Raw genomic sequence first — 11,928 nt, 5'->3', positions numbered from 1 at the left:
AGACAAAGTTTGAGCTGCTGCTGGATCAAAGAGGAAGCCCAAGGGCATCTGTTTCATTCATGTACACAAAAAGCCCAATCCATTGTAGGTATTGTAAATGCAAACCGTTTAAGGAACATGAGAGCAATTCATTGTTTTCTTTAACACAGCATTTTTTGAACATTCATACTCAATCATTTATAGGGTAGAACAACTGTGTTCACATAAACCAGTTATCATATACACTATTGTACAGAGCCTTCAGAAGTATTCACACCCCTTGACTTATTCCACATTTTGTTGTGTTACAGCCTGAATTCTAAATGGATTAACATAAAATAAAATCTTGCCCATCTACACACAATACCCCATAATGACAATGTGAAAACATATTTTTATAAACGTTTGAACATTTATTGAAAATGAAATACAGATATATCTCATTTACATAAGTATTCACACCCCTGAGTCAATACTTTGTAGAAGCACTCTTTCTGGGTTAGTCTCTAAGATCTTTCCACACATAGATTGTGCAACATTTACCCATTATTCTTTTCAAATTCTTCAAGCTCTGTCAAATTGGTGATTGATTATTGCTGGAAAAACATTTTCAGGTCTTGCTATAGATTTTCAAGTAGATTTCAGTCAAAACTGTAACTTGGCTACTTAAGAACATTCACTGTCTCCTTGGTAAGAAACTCCAGTGTAGATTTGGCCTTGTGTTTTAGGTTATTGTCCTGCTGGAAGGTGAATCCATCTCCCAGTGTCTGGTGGAAAGCAGACTGAACCAGGTATTCCACTAGGATTTTGCCTCTGCTTAGCTCCATTCTGTATCTTTGAAGTAACTGTGTGTATTGAAACACCATTAAAAATGTAATTCATAACTTCACCATCCTCAAAGGGATAATTAATGTCATTTTTTTCTCTCCCGCAATCTACAAATAGGTGCCCTTCTTTGTGAGGCATTGGAAGACCTCCCTGGTCTTTGTGGTTGAATCGGTGTTTGAAATCCACTGCTTGACTGAGGGACCTTACAGATAATTGTATGTGTGGGGTACAGAGATGAGGTATTCATTCAAAAATCATGTTAAACACTGTTATGGCACACAGAGTGAGTCCATGCAACTTATTATGTAACTTGTTAAGCACCTTTTTACTCCTTAACTTATTTAGGCTTCCCATAACAAAGGGGTTGAATACTTATTGGCTCAAGACATTTCAGCTTTTCATTTTTTATTAATTTGTAAAAATGTCTAAAAACATAATTCCACTTTTACATTATAGGCCAGTGACAACAAATCTCAATTGAATCAATTTTAAATTTAGCTTGTAACACAACAAAATGTGGAAAAAGTCTAGGGGTGTTGATACTTTCTGAAGAAAGTGTATATGTCTACCCTGAAAGAAAGGCTGTGCTGAAGCATTGAATAACCATTGAATAAGTTAACTATTGAATATGTTGTATTGCAATAAACTGAGCGAGAATGAGACAATGAATATACTATTAAATATCAGTCTTAAAAAGTTACAGGTTTATTTTATTATTTTCATTTTATGTAGGCATGTACAGTGTGTTGGGAGAGAATATTAAATAATTCTTAACTGTTCAATAATTGAACACCAGCCCAACCCTTATTAAAGCATGTATATTGATCTTGAGATGATAAAAGAGCATAAAATACCATTTTAGAATCAAAGTACCTTTTGTGTTGGATCCTTTGGTTCAGCTCATGTCCAATCAGAGTCCAGTCAGAGTCACTGACTGGGCTTTCACTACTAGACCATCCTCCCTGCACACGTCAGCCTTCTAGTGGTCATGGAATATTGTGAATGACACAAGAAGTCAAGCTTAAATACCCAGGGCCATGCCCTTTATTGAAACATGCTATACCTGGGACTGGCAAGGGTTAACATGGGGCACGTTTACCAACAGACAGCTCCACCCTGTTACAATCACGTGGGAAGAGAAACCTTCACTGTTTATCACAGTTGTTTACTCTGGATGTCATATCAACTTCTCTAATCATTTATACTTTCAAAATGACTAAAGGTTGTCTCCCCCCCCAAGTGCTCAATTACGGGATTTTGGAGTCATCTGGGAAAGTCTGGAATTCCTTTTTCTATTCATGTACATTTGAAAACCTTTTCCTAGAGTCAGTGAGAAACATTTTGTAAAGGATGAATGTGTGAGGCCTTGATTACGTTGAACAGAACAAGACAGAATTAGCATAATAGGCCCTATTTCATTCTCTTTGAAGTCCAGAGCATAGCATAACAAATGTATATGAACCAGCAGCCAAACGTCAATAAATGGAAATGCCACAATCCTCAGTGGATGGTCTTGGGTGAATTTCTGCAGGAGGAGGGAAAAAACAGCCCATTTATTGCAAAATAAGCAGAATAGCGGATGTGATGGGTCTTATACCCACCAGGACTAGCAGGCACTCTGGGGCCCACACTCCCACTCCTCGAGATGGCATGGAGAGAGAGGAGATGTGGCAGCTCCCACTGTGGAGCTCTGGGAGGCGCATCCCCTCTCACAGGTGTTTTCAAAGAGTACCATGATGCAGACAAGTGTATGTAATTACTCTCCAATTAAAGATAAAGATCTCACAAGGGAGGTGAGAGCAGTCTACTGGACCACCAGCCAAAGGAGCATAGCCTATAAGCAAGATACCAGTATATGCTATACGAATATGTTAGAACTGTAGAATTATGTATAGGACTGACAGAACAATTGCAATTGATTCTAGTCATGACTTTTATATAGCTGACCTTCCATTTACAGAACATGTGAAAAAGTAAGTTACAAAAAGCTTAGAGTCATAATTCCATCAGCTTTGATTCATAAGTTCAATGCCATGTTCGTCTCAAGAGGTTTATTTTACAAAGTAAAAGATCTTTGATTTAAAGATATAAATTCTATGCTTCAGATACACCAATGCTATTACTACCCACCTTCCCAGTTGAAAATGTAGAGACACGGAATAGAAAATGCCCTTTAAGAAGGAGAAGCTTTGAACTAAAGAAACATTTCATGTTTTTTTTGTATTGAAAGTTTGCCTCATTTGGTTTGAGCCTGTAAAGTTGGATTCCCTTCTCAGATAATAGAATGAAATGTAACAGGGCAAAGCAATCAATAGGAATGTTCAAAGAGAATCCTTGGAGCTGTGATGAGACTACATTTTGTACTTTTTGGTCAGCATGAAGAGAAGGTTATCAGAACTGGCACAAGATAAAGGGTTTTGAAGATTCCATCACAGTCAACCATATTATTCAACTGTCATCCACAGAGTAGTACAATTATTAAACTGGCGCAATAACATATGATTTAAATTCAATACTGTACAATAGGCTATAAGACCTAAGAGTTTTGGGGGTTCACATTCTCTGAATACCTTAGTATATCGTTATCATTTTATAACAGTTATTATGACTACTGCATGAGTCTGTTGTCTGAAGACAAAACATTTGATAAGGCAAATGTCATGTTAATATCTTTAATATTTACATTTGTAATAATTATCATTGTGCAACCTGCCCAAGCCATCCAGAAAATATTATGGTCAATGTTATTTTCCTCCCAATGTTGTAAGCAAAAATAAAAATCAATTTGGCAAGCCATTAAGAGACTGGCAGTGCTAGATACAAACACAAATTACATTTCAAGTGATTTGGTGTAAGAATATCGTCTGAGTTTTGACAAAAATACAATCAACATGACACATGTTCAGTACCTTGTCATGTTCATATCAACCTTCCAGTTGGTGAATACTCTCATTAACATTTTTGAAAAAATACAAGTTCCCTCCAAATTCAGATCACACTGCAAGACAAAACATTCTCACCTTGAAAGGATCTCTTTCAGTTCTACAGTATAATGCTAAAAGTGCAATAACATGTATAAAACCTTTTCTATTATGGGATTAACATCTGTTAGACACATCCAAAGTTAATATGCACAGCAGCTTTCACGGCAGACATACATTTTCTTAAGAAAATAGTTTACTTCATTTTAGCTCCTAAAAATGCATCAGCGAGTAAGTCCTGCTGCGTGCTACTGAGGGCAGGTTAAATGTTCACTAACACCCACCTACTGTATAACAGTGTAACTGTCAGCACCAAACAAAGTCTTTCTTTCTTCAAGAATCCAGGTTGTATTGTCATCATGGAACAGCACCTCAGTGTCCAGAAAGCGCATTGGCTGAGGGAAAATCAACAAAACACATCAAGTTAGTTTAGGAAGACTATGAGAAATTCTAGAACACCAAGCAGAATGGAAGAATGGGAGGAAATGAAGAATGCATTCTTAGCTGGGATCCAATCAAACAGTACTAGCAGGATTTTAGGCTAGTAAAGTAGAAAATATATATATATATATATATATATATATATATATATTTATATATATTTTAATCAAATACCATGTTCTTACTGAATACCAAAGTACAGTACTGTACATGGGTAAAGGTTATTAACTTAAACGCATCCCAGCTACAATGAAGATGATGCAGCAGAACTCACCACAACATAAAGTGCATCATACAACACACCAGATCTTTAAAAGGGAATATTAGTCTCATAGGAAACCATGAGAAAACAACCTTTTTTGAAAGCAAGAAAGACAAAACCCCCAAAACCCAAGTGACCATACACCACATATGGAATTAACGGATCATTGTACCTTACTGGCTCGACTGTAAACTCTCCTTCCAGACTCATATTAAACATCTCCAATCCAAAATCAAATCTAGAATCGGCTTTCTATTTCGCAACAAAGCCTCCTTCACTCACGCCGCCAAACTTACCCTAGTAAAACTGACAGTCCTACCGATCCTCGACTTCAGCGATGTCATCTACAAAATAGCTTCTAACACTCTACTCAGCAAACTGGATGCAGTCTATCACAGTGCCATCCGTTTTGTTACCAAATCACCTTATACCACCCACCTCTGCGACCTGTATGTTAACCACACCCACCCGTAGCACACGTTCCAGCAGGTGTATCTCACTGATCCCCAAAGCCAACACCTCATTTGGCCGCATTTCCTTCCAGTTCTCTGCTGCCTGTGACTGGAACGAATTGCAAAAATCGTTGAAGTTGGAGTCTTTTATTTCCCTCACCAACTTTAAACATCAACTATCTGAGCAGCTAACCGATCACTGCAGCTGTACATAGTCCATCTGTGAATAGCCCACCCAATCTACCTACCTCATCCCCATACTGTTTTTATTTATTTACTTTTCTGCTCTTTTAAACACCAGTGTCTCATCTGCTCATTTATAACACCAGTGTTAATCTGCTAAATTGTAATTATTCGCTCCTATTGCCTATTTATTGCCTACCTCCTCATGCCTTTTGCACACAATGTATATAGACTTTCTTTTTTTCTACTGTGTCATTGACTTGTTTATTGTGTTATTGGCTTGTTTATTGCTTACTCCATGTGTAACCCTGTGTTGTTGTCTGTGTCACACTGCTTTGCTTTATCTTGGCCAGGTCGCAGTTGCAAATGAGAACTTGTTCTCAACTAGCCTACCTGGTTAAATAAAAGAAAAAGAAAAAACTACATTGTGAACTGGGAAACATTCTCTGCTCTCTGTCTTTCTGTACAGCATGTCACATAGTGGAAGAAGTTTTTGTCATTTTTTCCCTCAAACTCAACTCACATCACAACAAACTTGAAGCAACTGAATGAAATGCTACAGTGTACTGTTAAACCAAGCGGTGAAAACAAGTCATACAACAACATCATACTGTGTGTGAGACTGATTCAGTGAACACCGTTTGTTTCTTTTAGAACACAGGAGCTGTATATTTAGGTATCCTTTGGAAACAAACATAGCTGTCGTTTACTCTATAACAATTTCCTTTCCAAATATATATGTATGTAAGTGCAGATTGTAGGCTTGGCTGTGCATACTGAACCATCTCCAAACATATTGTCTGCGTCCCAAATAGCATCCTATTCACTACATAGGCCCTATGGGTCCTGGTCAAAAGTAGAGCACTATATAGAGAATAAGGTGTCATTTGGGCATTTCCAAATGTCCACACATCATAACCTCTGACCCTGACCCTTTCAGCTGAGCAGCACACATGGATGAGGAAGGAAACAGGACAGGGTTGTTGATAGACACCAACAAGGTGGAAGACACCAAATACACAAAGACATGCACACAGTCCCACACATATTGCAGAGTGCCATGGATAAGGAAGGGGATCGGGTTAGTAGTCAAGGATAGCCAACGGATGGTGCATGATTGAGCCAGTACAGCAGAGAGCCTGAGAGTGCCACAGGCCAAAGTTAACTGGACACACTCACACAGTATCATGATCAGTCCCAATGTGTTTGCACATTAAAAATAGTGTCACTTTAATTTCTCCCCCTGTTCTACATGTATTGGTGAATACTGTTAGCAGTACAGCTGGTGGGATAATTGGTTTTGTGGAATGCAGCTGTGAACACTTGTTCCACTGTCAAGGTGCTGAAGCAAAAGGTGTCTCACTTCTTTGTTAATTGCACACAATGCTTACGTAGCTAGTGGCATTTGTGTTGCCCCCTTACCCTGCCCAACACACATTTTAGATAAAGTTACAAAAAACAATTTACAGACAATTAGCACATTGAGATTCGCTGGCTGCCTGCAGATGTGTAGGTATGCTGACGTTAATGAGAGGGGTGATCTACTACCTTCTGAATTACAACAGTGCGGTGATCATGCAGACAGAGAGGGGTGAAGCAGCACCCATGTTAGGGAGAATTAGTGAAGCCTCAATACCATTAGCATGCTGTTAGTCCTTACTTTGTTTGCATTGATTAGACAAACGAGAAGTGAAATCCGTTGCTTAGAGGAGGAGGAGGGGGAGGTGCCTGAGAGACAGGAGGAAGAGGAGGAGGAGGTGGAGGAGGAGGCACGGTGGGGATATTAGGTTGCAGTGGTACTACTGAGAAGTAGATACAGGGAGAAGAAGAAGAGGAAGACAGAGAGGAAGAGGAGAACAGGACATTAGTCACATTAGGAGCAGCACTGACAAATCCAAAGGCAGTGTTGTTTTTAAGACCACTTAAAGCGAGACCGATTCAAGACCAAGACCGGAGAAAATTGAGTCCGAGTAAAGACCATGACTGGGAGGGGGGCGACCAGAAGAATGCCGGGAAAGGTGGCGACCAGAAAAAATGTGATTCCAATTCAAGACCATGGTTGTAATTGTGTCAAATCGCAACCATAAATGTCCAGTATTTCTGTGTTGATATTTCAGAAGAACATATGGATGGTGTAGACATTCAGAATGGTGACAATATGCTGCTGAGGAAAACAGAGAGACACTCCACTAAGGATCCCTTACCCAAACAGGTCTGTAATAGATACAAAGACAAAATATACAGTATTACATGTTCCCCAAGTCTCCCCTTACTAATAGTGAGAGCGCAACTTTCAAACAATGTCCCCCACTCCTCCCTACCAGCAAATCAGGGAAATTCTGACGAGCGTGACAAAGTTTAGGGTAAAGGACAGTAATGTTAAGAGTAAAGTAGGAAGCCCAGGTTTGAATTGGCGATAAGATTTGAATGTGTAATATATTTGGTCTGGCAAAGTGGTTTTATGGGCTGACTGAATGGAAGCTGATTGGTGTCGGCCAGAAATTAAGTCTTCATTGTCCGAGGCAAAGTCAAGACCGAATTAAAACATTTCTGACACCGGGACACGACTGAGACACCCAACATGTGGTCTCTAGACTGGTCTCAAATACTACAACACAGGGACAAGACTGAGACACCCCACATGTGGTCTCCAGACTGGTCTCAAATACTACAACACAGGGACAAGACTGAGACACCCAACATGTTGTCTCCAGACTGGTCTCAAATACTACAACACAGGGACAAGACTGAGACACCCAACATGTTGTCTCTAGACTGGTCTCAAATACTACAACACAGGGACAAGACTGAGACACCCCACATGTGGTCTCTAGACTGGTCTCAAATACTACAACACAGGGACAAGACTGAGACACCCCACATGTGGTCTCTAGACTGGTCTCAAATACTACAACACAGGGACAAGACTGAGACACCCAACATGTGGTCTCTAGACTGGTCTCAAATACTACAACACAGGGACAAGACTGAGACACCCCACATGTGGTCTCCAGACTGGTCTCAAATACTACAACATAGGGACAAGACTGAGACACCCAACATGTGGTCTCCAGACTGGTCTCAAATACTACAACACAGGGACAAGACTGAGACACCCCATGTGTGGTCTCTAGACTGGTCTCAAATACTACAACACAGGGACAAGACTGAGACACCCAACATGTGGTCTCCAGACTGGTCTCAAATACTACAACACAGGGACAAGACTGAGACACCCAACATGTGGTCTCCAGACTGGTCTCAAATACTACAACACAGGGACAAGGGCTGGCTGGGGCCACTCCCACCATGCCCAATAACAAACAAGACACCAATCTAACTTGAACACTAAACATACCGTACAGTAATCAGTAAAATATAAGATGTCACTTCAATCAATTATCATGTAGCTGCATGTCAATAAAATGCCAATGTTTATTTCTGAATTATACATAATCGCATTGAAAGAAGTTTCCTTTTATACCAAAGAGTTGAAAACACCATTGATTTGGTCTGACAAGATGCCTCGTGTGATACATTCTGACTTTCCTCTATATTGCTGGAAAGACTGTTGGAATTGTTGACTCTGCTCTTCTGTGCATATTAAGCTCCATCACATCCTGACGCTTGAGTGTAAGTCTGTGTGACAGAGAGAGAGAAGAGAAAGAGAGAGAAGAGCGAGAGAAAGAAAGAGAACGAGAGAGGAGGAGAGAGAGAGACGCAACTCATCCAAAGGGCTGCTACTGATGATGCTACTGGAAGAGTGAACCTGCTTGCTGCAAGGTAAAGATGAAGGTAAAGATGAAAAGTGATCTGGGTGTCTTTTATGAGGGTTCAGAACCGTGTTCAAAGAGCCACAGCTACAGGAGGATGCAGTTGAGAGCCAGAGCACAGTCTTACTGGGTCATTGATCAGCCTCACAAAACAGCCTCATCAAGAGAATCCTCCCCGTCTGAAAGATTAGACACGGATCGCAATTATCTCTGTCTTTACTCATAAGGCCCACACTTATAAGAAATAATATTGAGTTATTAGGAGATGAACGGCCTGATAGCCCGGCTTTGCACCTTTCCCCTCCCCTCCTCCATCATCCACAGAGCACTCTTGAAAGCGAGCTACCCTCTGTTTATCCCGTCTTCAGCTATCCAGAGGATGTCAATGTGATGCAAGGTAGATTTTACTGATATTGTCAGACACATACTTGAAAGATAATCATTTCTGAAAGTGTTTGGCCCTGACATGATGAACATCCACGCAAGAGCGTCAGTCTCTTAGAATCTGTGCATGAACCAAAAAGGGGAGGACGAGGTACTCAATCATAAGTATAGTTATTGGAAATGACACATGATTGGCAGAAGTTGTACCACCAAGTTCATGTTTGAAGAGTGAAGACTAAAACGTAATGTGGAAGTTTGTAGTGAGAAGATGACCAGTTATTCAGAACATTCATGTATGTCTATCAATGCCTTCTACAAAATATAATTTGATGTTTGGAAATGTTGGAAACATTTTATGTATACAAACTCAAAGAAGAGTCACTGAGAGCATCAAACAGTCCTTTTCTTCTATCCCATGCAGTCATGACTTTCTCCCAGCCTCTGATACATTAGTGTTGGTATTACTGCAGACGAGATGCAGTGTGTGTGTTGGTATTACTGCAGACTAGATGCAGAGTGTGTGTTGGTATTACTGCAGACTAGATGCAGAGTGTGTGTTGGTATTACTGCAGACGAGATGCAGAGTGTGTTGGTATTACTGCAGACTAGATGAGGAGTGTGTGTTGGTATTACTGCAGACTAGATGCAGAGTGTGTGTTGGTATTACTGCAGACTAGATGCAGAGTGTGTGTTGGTATTACTGCAGACTAGATGCAGAGTGTGTGTTGGTATTACTGCAGACTAGATGCAGAGTGTGTGTTGGTATTACTGCAGACTAGATGCAGAGTGTGTGCTGGTATTACTGCAGACTAGATGCAGAGTGTGTGCTGGTATTACTGCAGACTAGATGCAGAGTGTGTGTTGGTATTACTGCAGACTAGATGCAGAGTGTGTGTTGGTATTACTGCAGACTAGATGCAGAGTGTGTGTTGGTATTACTGCAGACTAGATGCAGAGTGTGTGTTGGTATAACTGCAGACTAGATGCAGAGTGTGTGTTGGTATTACTGCAGACTAGATGCAGAGTGTGTGTTGGTATTACTGCAGACAAGATGCAGTGTGTGTGTTGGTATTACTGCAGACTAGATGAGGAGTGTGTGTTGGTATTACTGCAGACTAGATGAGGAGTGTGTGTTGGTATTACTGCAGACGAGATGAGGAGTGTGTGTTGGTATTACTGCAGACTAGATGAGGAGTGTGTGTCGGTATTACTGCAGACTAGATGAGGAGTGTGTGTCGGTATTACTGCAGACTAGATGCAGAGTGTGTGTTGGTATTACTGCAGACTAGATGCAGTGTGTGTGTTGGTATTACTGCAGACTAGATGCAGTGTGTGTGTTGGTATTACTGCAGACTAGATGCAGTGTGTGTGTTGGTATTACTGCAGACTAGATGCAGTGTGTGTGTTGGTATTACTGCAGACTAGATGCAGAGTGTGTGTTGGTATTACTGCAGACTAGATGCAGTGTGTGTGTTGGTATTACTGCAGACTAGATGCAGTGTGTGTGTTGGTATTACTGCAGACTAGATGCAGAGTGTGTGTTGGTATTACTGCAAACTAGATGCAGTGTGTGTGTTGGTATTACTGCAGACTAGATGATGAGTGTGTGTTGGTATTACTGCAGACTAGATGCAGTGTGTGTGTTGGTATTCCTGCAGACTAGATGCAGAGTGTGTGTTGGTATTACTGCAAACTAGATGCAGTGTGTGTGTTGGTATTACTGCAGAGGGTGTGTCCAGTTGTGTGTGTTGGTATTCCTGCAGAGAGTGTGTCCAGTTGTGTGTGTTGGTATTACTGCAGAGAGTGTGTCCAGTTGTGTGTGTTGGTATTACTGCAGAGAGTGTGTCCAGTTGTGTGTGTTGGTATTACTGCAGAGAGTGTGTCCAGTTGTGTGTGTTGGTATTCCTGCAGAGAGTGTGTCCAGTTGTGTGTGTTGGTATTACTGCAGAGAGTGTGTCCAGTTGTGTGTGTTGGTATTCCTGCAGAGAGTGTGTCCAGTTGTGTGTTGGTATTACTGCAGAGAGTGTGTCCAGTTGTGTGTGTTGGTATTACTGCAGAGAGTGTGTCCAGTTGTGTGTGTTGGTATTACTGCAGAGAGTGTGTCCAGTTGTGTGTGTTGGTATTACTGCAGAGAGTGTGTCCGGTTGTGTGTGTTGGTATTACTGCAGAGAGTGTGTCCAGTTGTGTGTGTTGGTATTACTGCAGAGAGTGTGTCCAGTTGTGTGTGTTGGTATTACCTGCGACCTGCTTGCTCTTGAGGGAGGCCTCTGAGGCCAGGGCGTAAGACATGGTGATGATCCTCTCCTGCTTCAGTAGGGCTGAGTCCAGACCCACCACCTCTGGCTGGTCCACTGCCACAGAGGGCCCCGCCAGGATCTGAACACTAATCACACGGACACACACACACCATTACACAATGAATTGAATGGCCTGTCAAACTGATCTTCCATATTGGCCCGGTGAGTAGTGGTGGTGCTGTAATATACCTGGACTTGGCCAGAATGTTCTTGATGCGCTCCATGTTGCGATGGCGAGCCTCCACCTCCTTAGGGCTGAGAGGTTCCTCAGGCTCTGTGTCTATGTAGCGCTCAGGGATTAACACCTTCTGAGGTTTGGCCAGCTACACACAGAGAAACACACAGTAG

General features: G+C 41.2%; 1 protein-coding gene across 5 annotated transcripts in view; it reads right to left on the bottom strand.

Moving 5' to 3' along the window:
* Positions 1-1,525: 1,525 nt before the first annotated feature.
* The window catches only part of LOC135550437 (pleckstrin homology domain-containing family A member 7-like), a 140,958-nt gene continuing 130,555 nt past the window's right edge, over positions 1,526-11,928 (bottom strand). For all 5 annotated transcript variants that reach the window (XM_064981234.1, XM_064981242.1, XM_064981247.1 and 2 more), the window contains 3 exons: positions 11,770-11,903; positions 11,521-11,666; positions 1,526-4,183 (listed from right to left, as the gene is read on the bottom strand). In XM_064981234.1, coding sequence (XP_064837306.1) covers positions 4,161-4,183; positions 11,521-11,666; positions 11,770-11,903 — 303 coding nt within the window. In that variant the 3' untranslated portion in view covers positions 1,526-4,160. The remainder of the gene's footprint in view (positions 4,184-11,520; positions 11,667-11,769; positions 11,904-11,928) is intronic.

Source organism: Oncorhynchus masou, chromosome 1 (assembly GCF_036934945.1).
Source record: "Oncorhynchus masou masou isolate Uvic2021 chromosome 1, UVic_Omas_1.1, whole genome shotgun sequence".
In the NCBI taxonomy this organism is placed as follows: domain Eukaryota; kingdom Metazoa; phylum Chordata; class Actinopteri; order Salmoniformes; family Salmonidae; genus Oncorhynchus; species Oncorhynchus masou.
The sequence above is the reverse complement of the archived record's forward strand: the minus strand, read 5'-3'. Positions and strand labels throughout refer to the sequence as shown.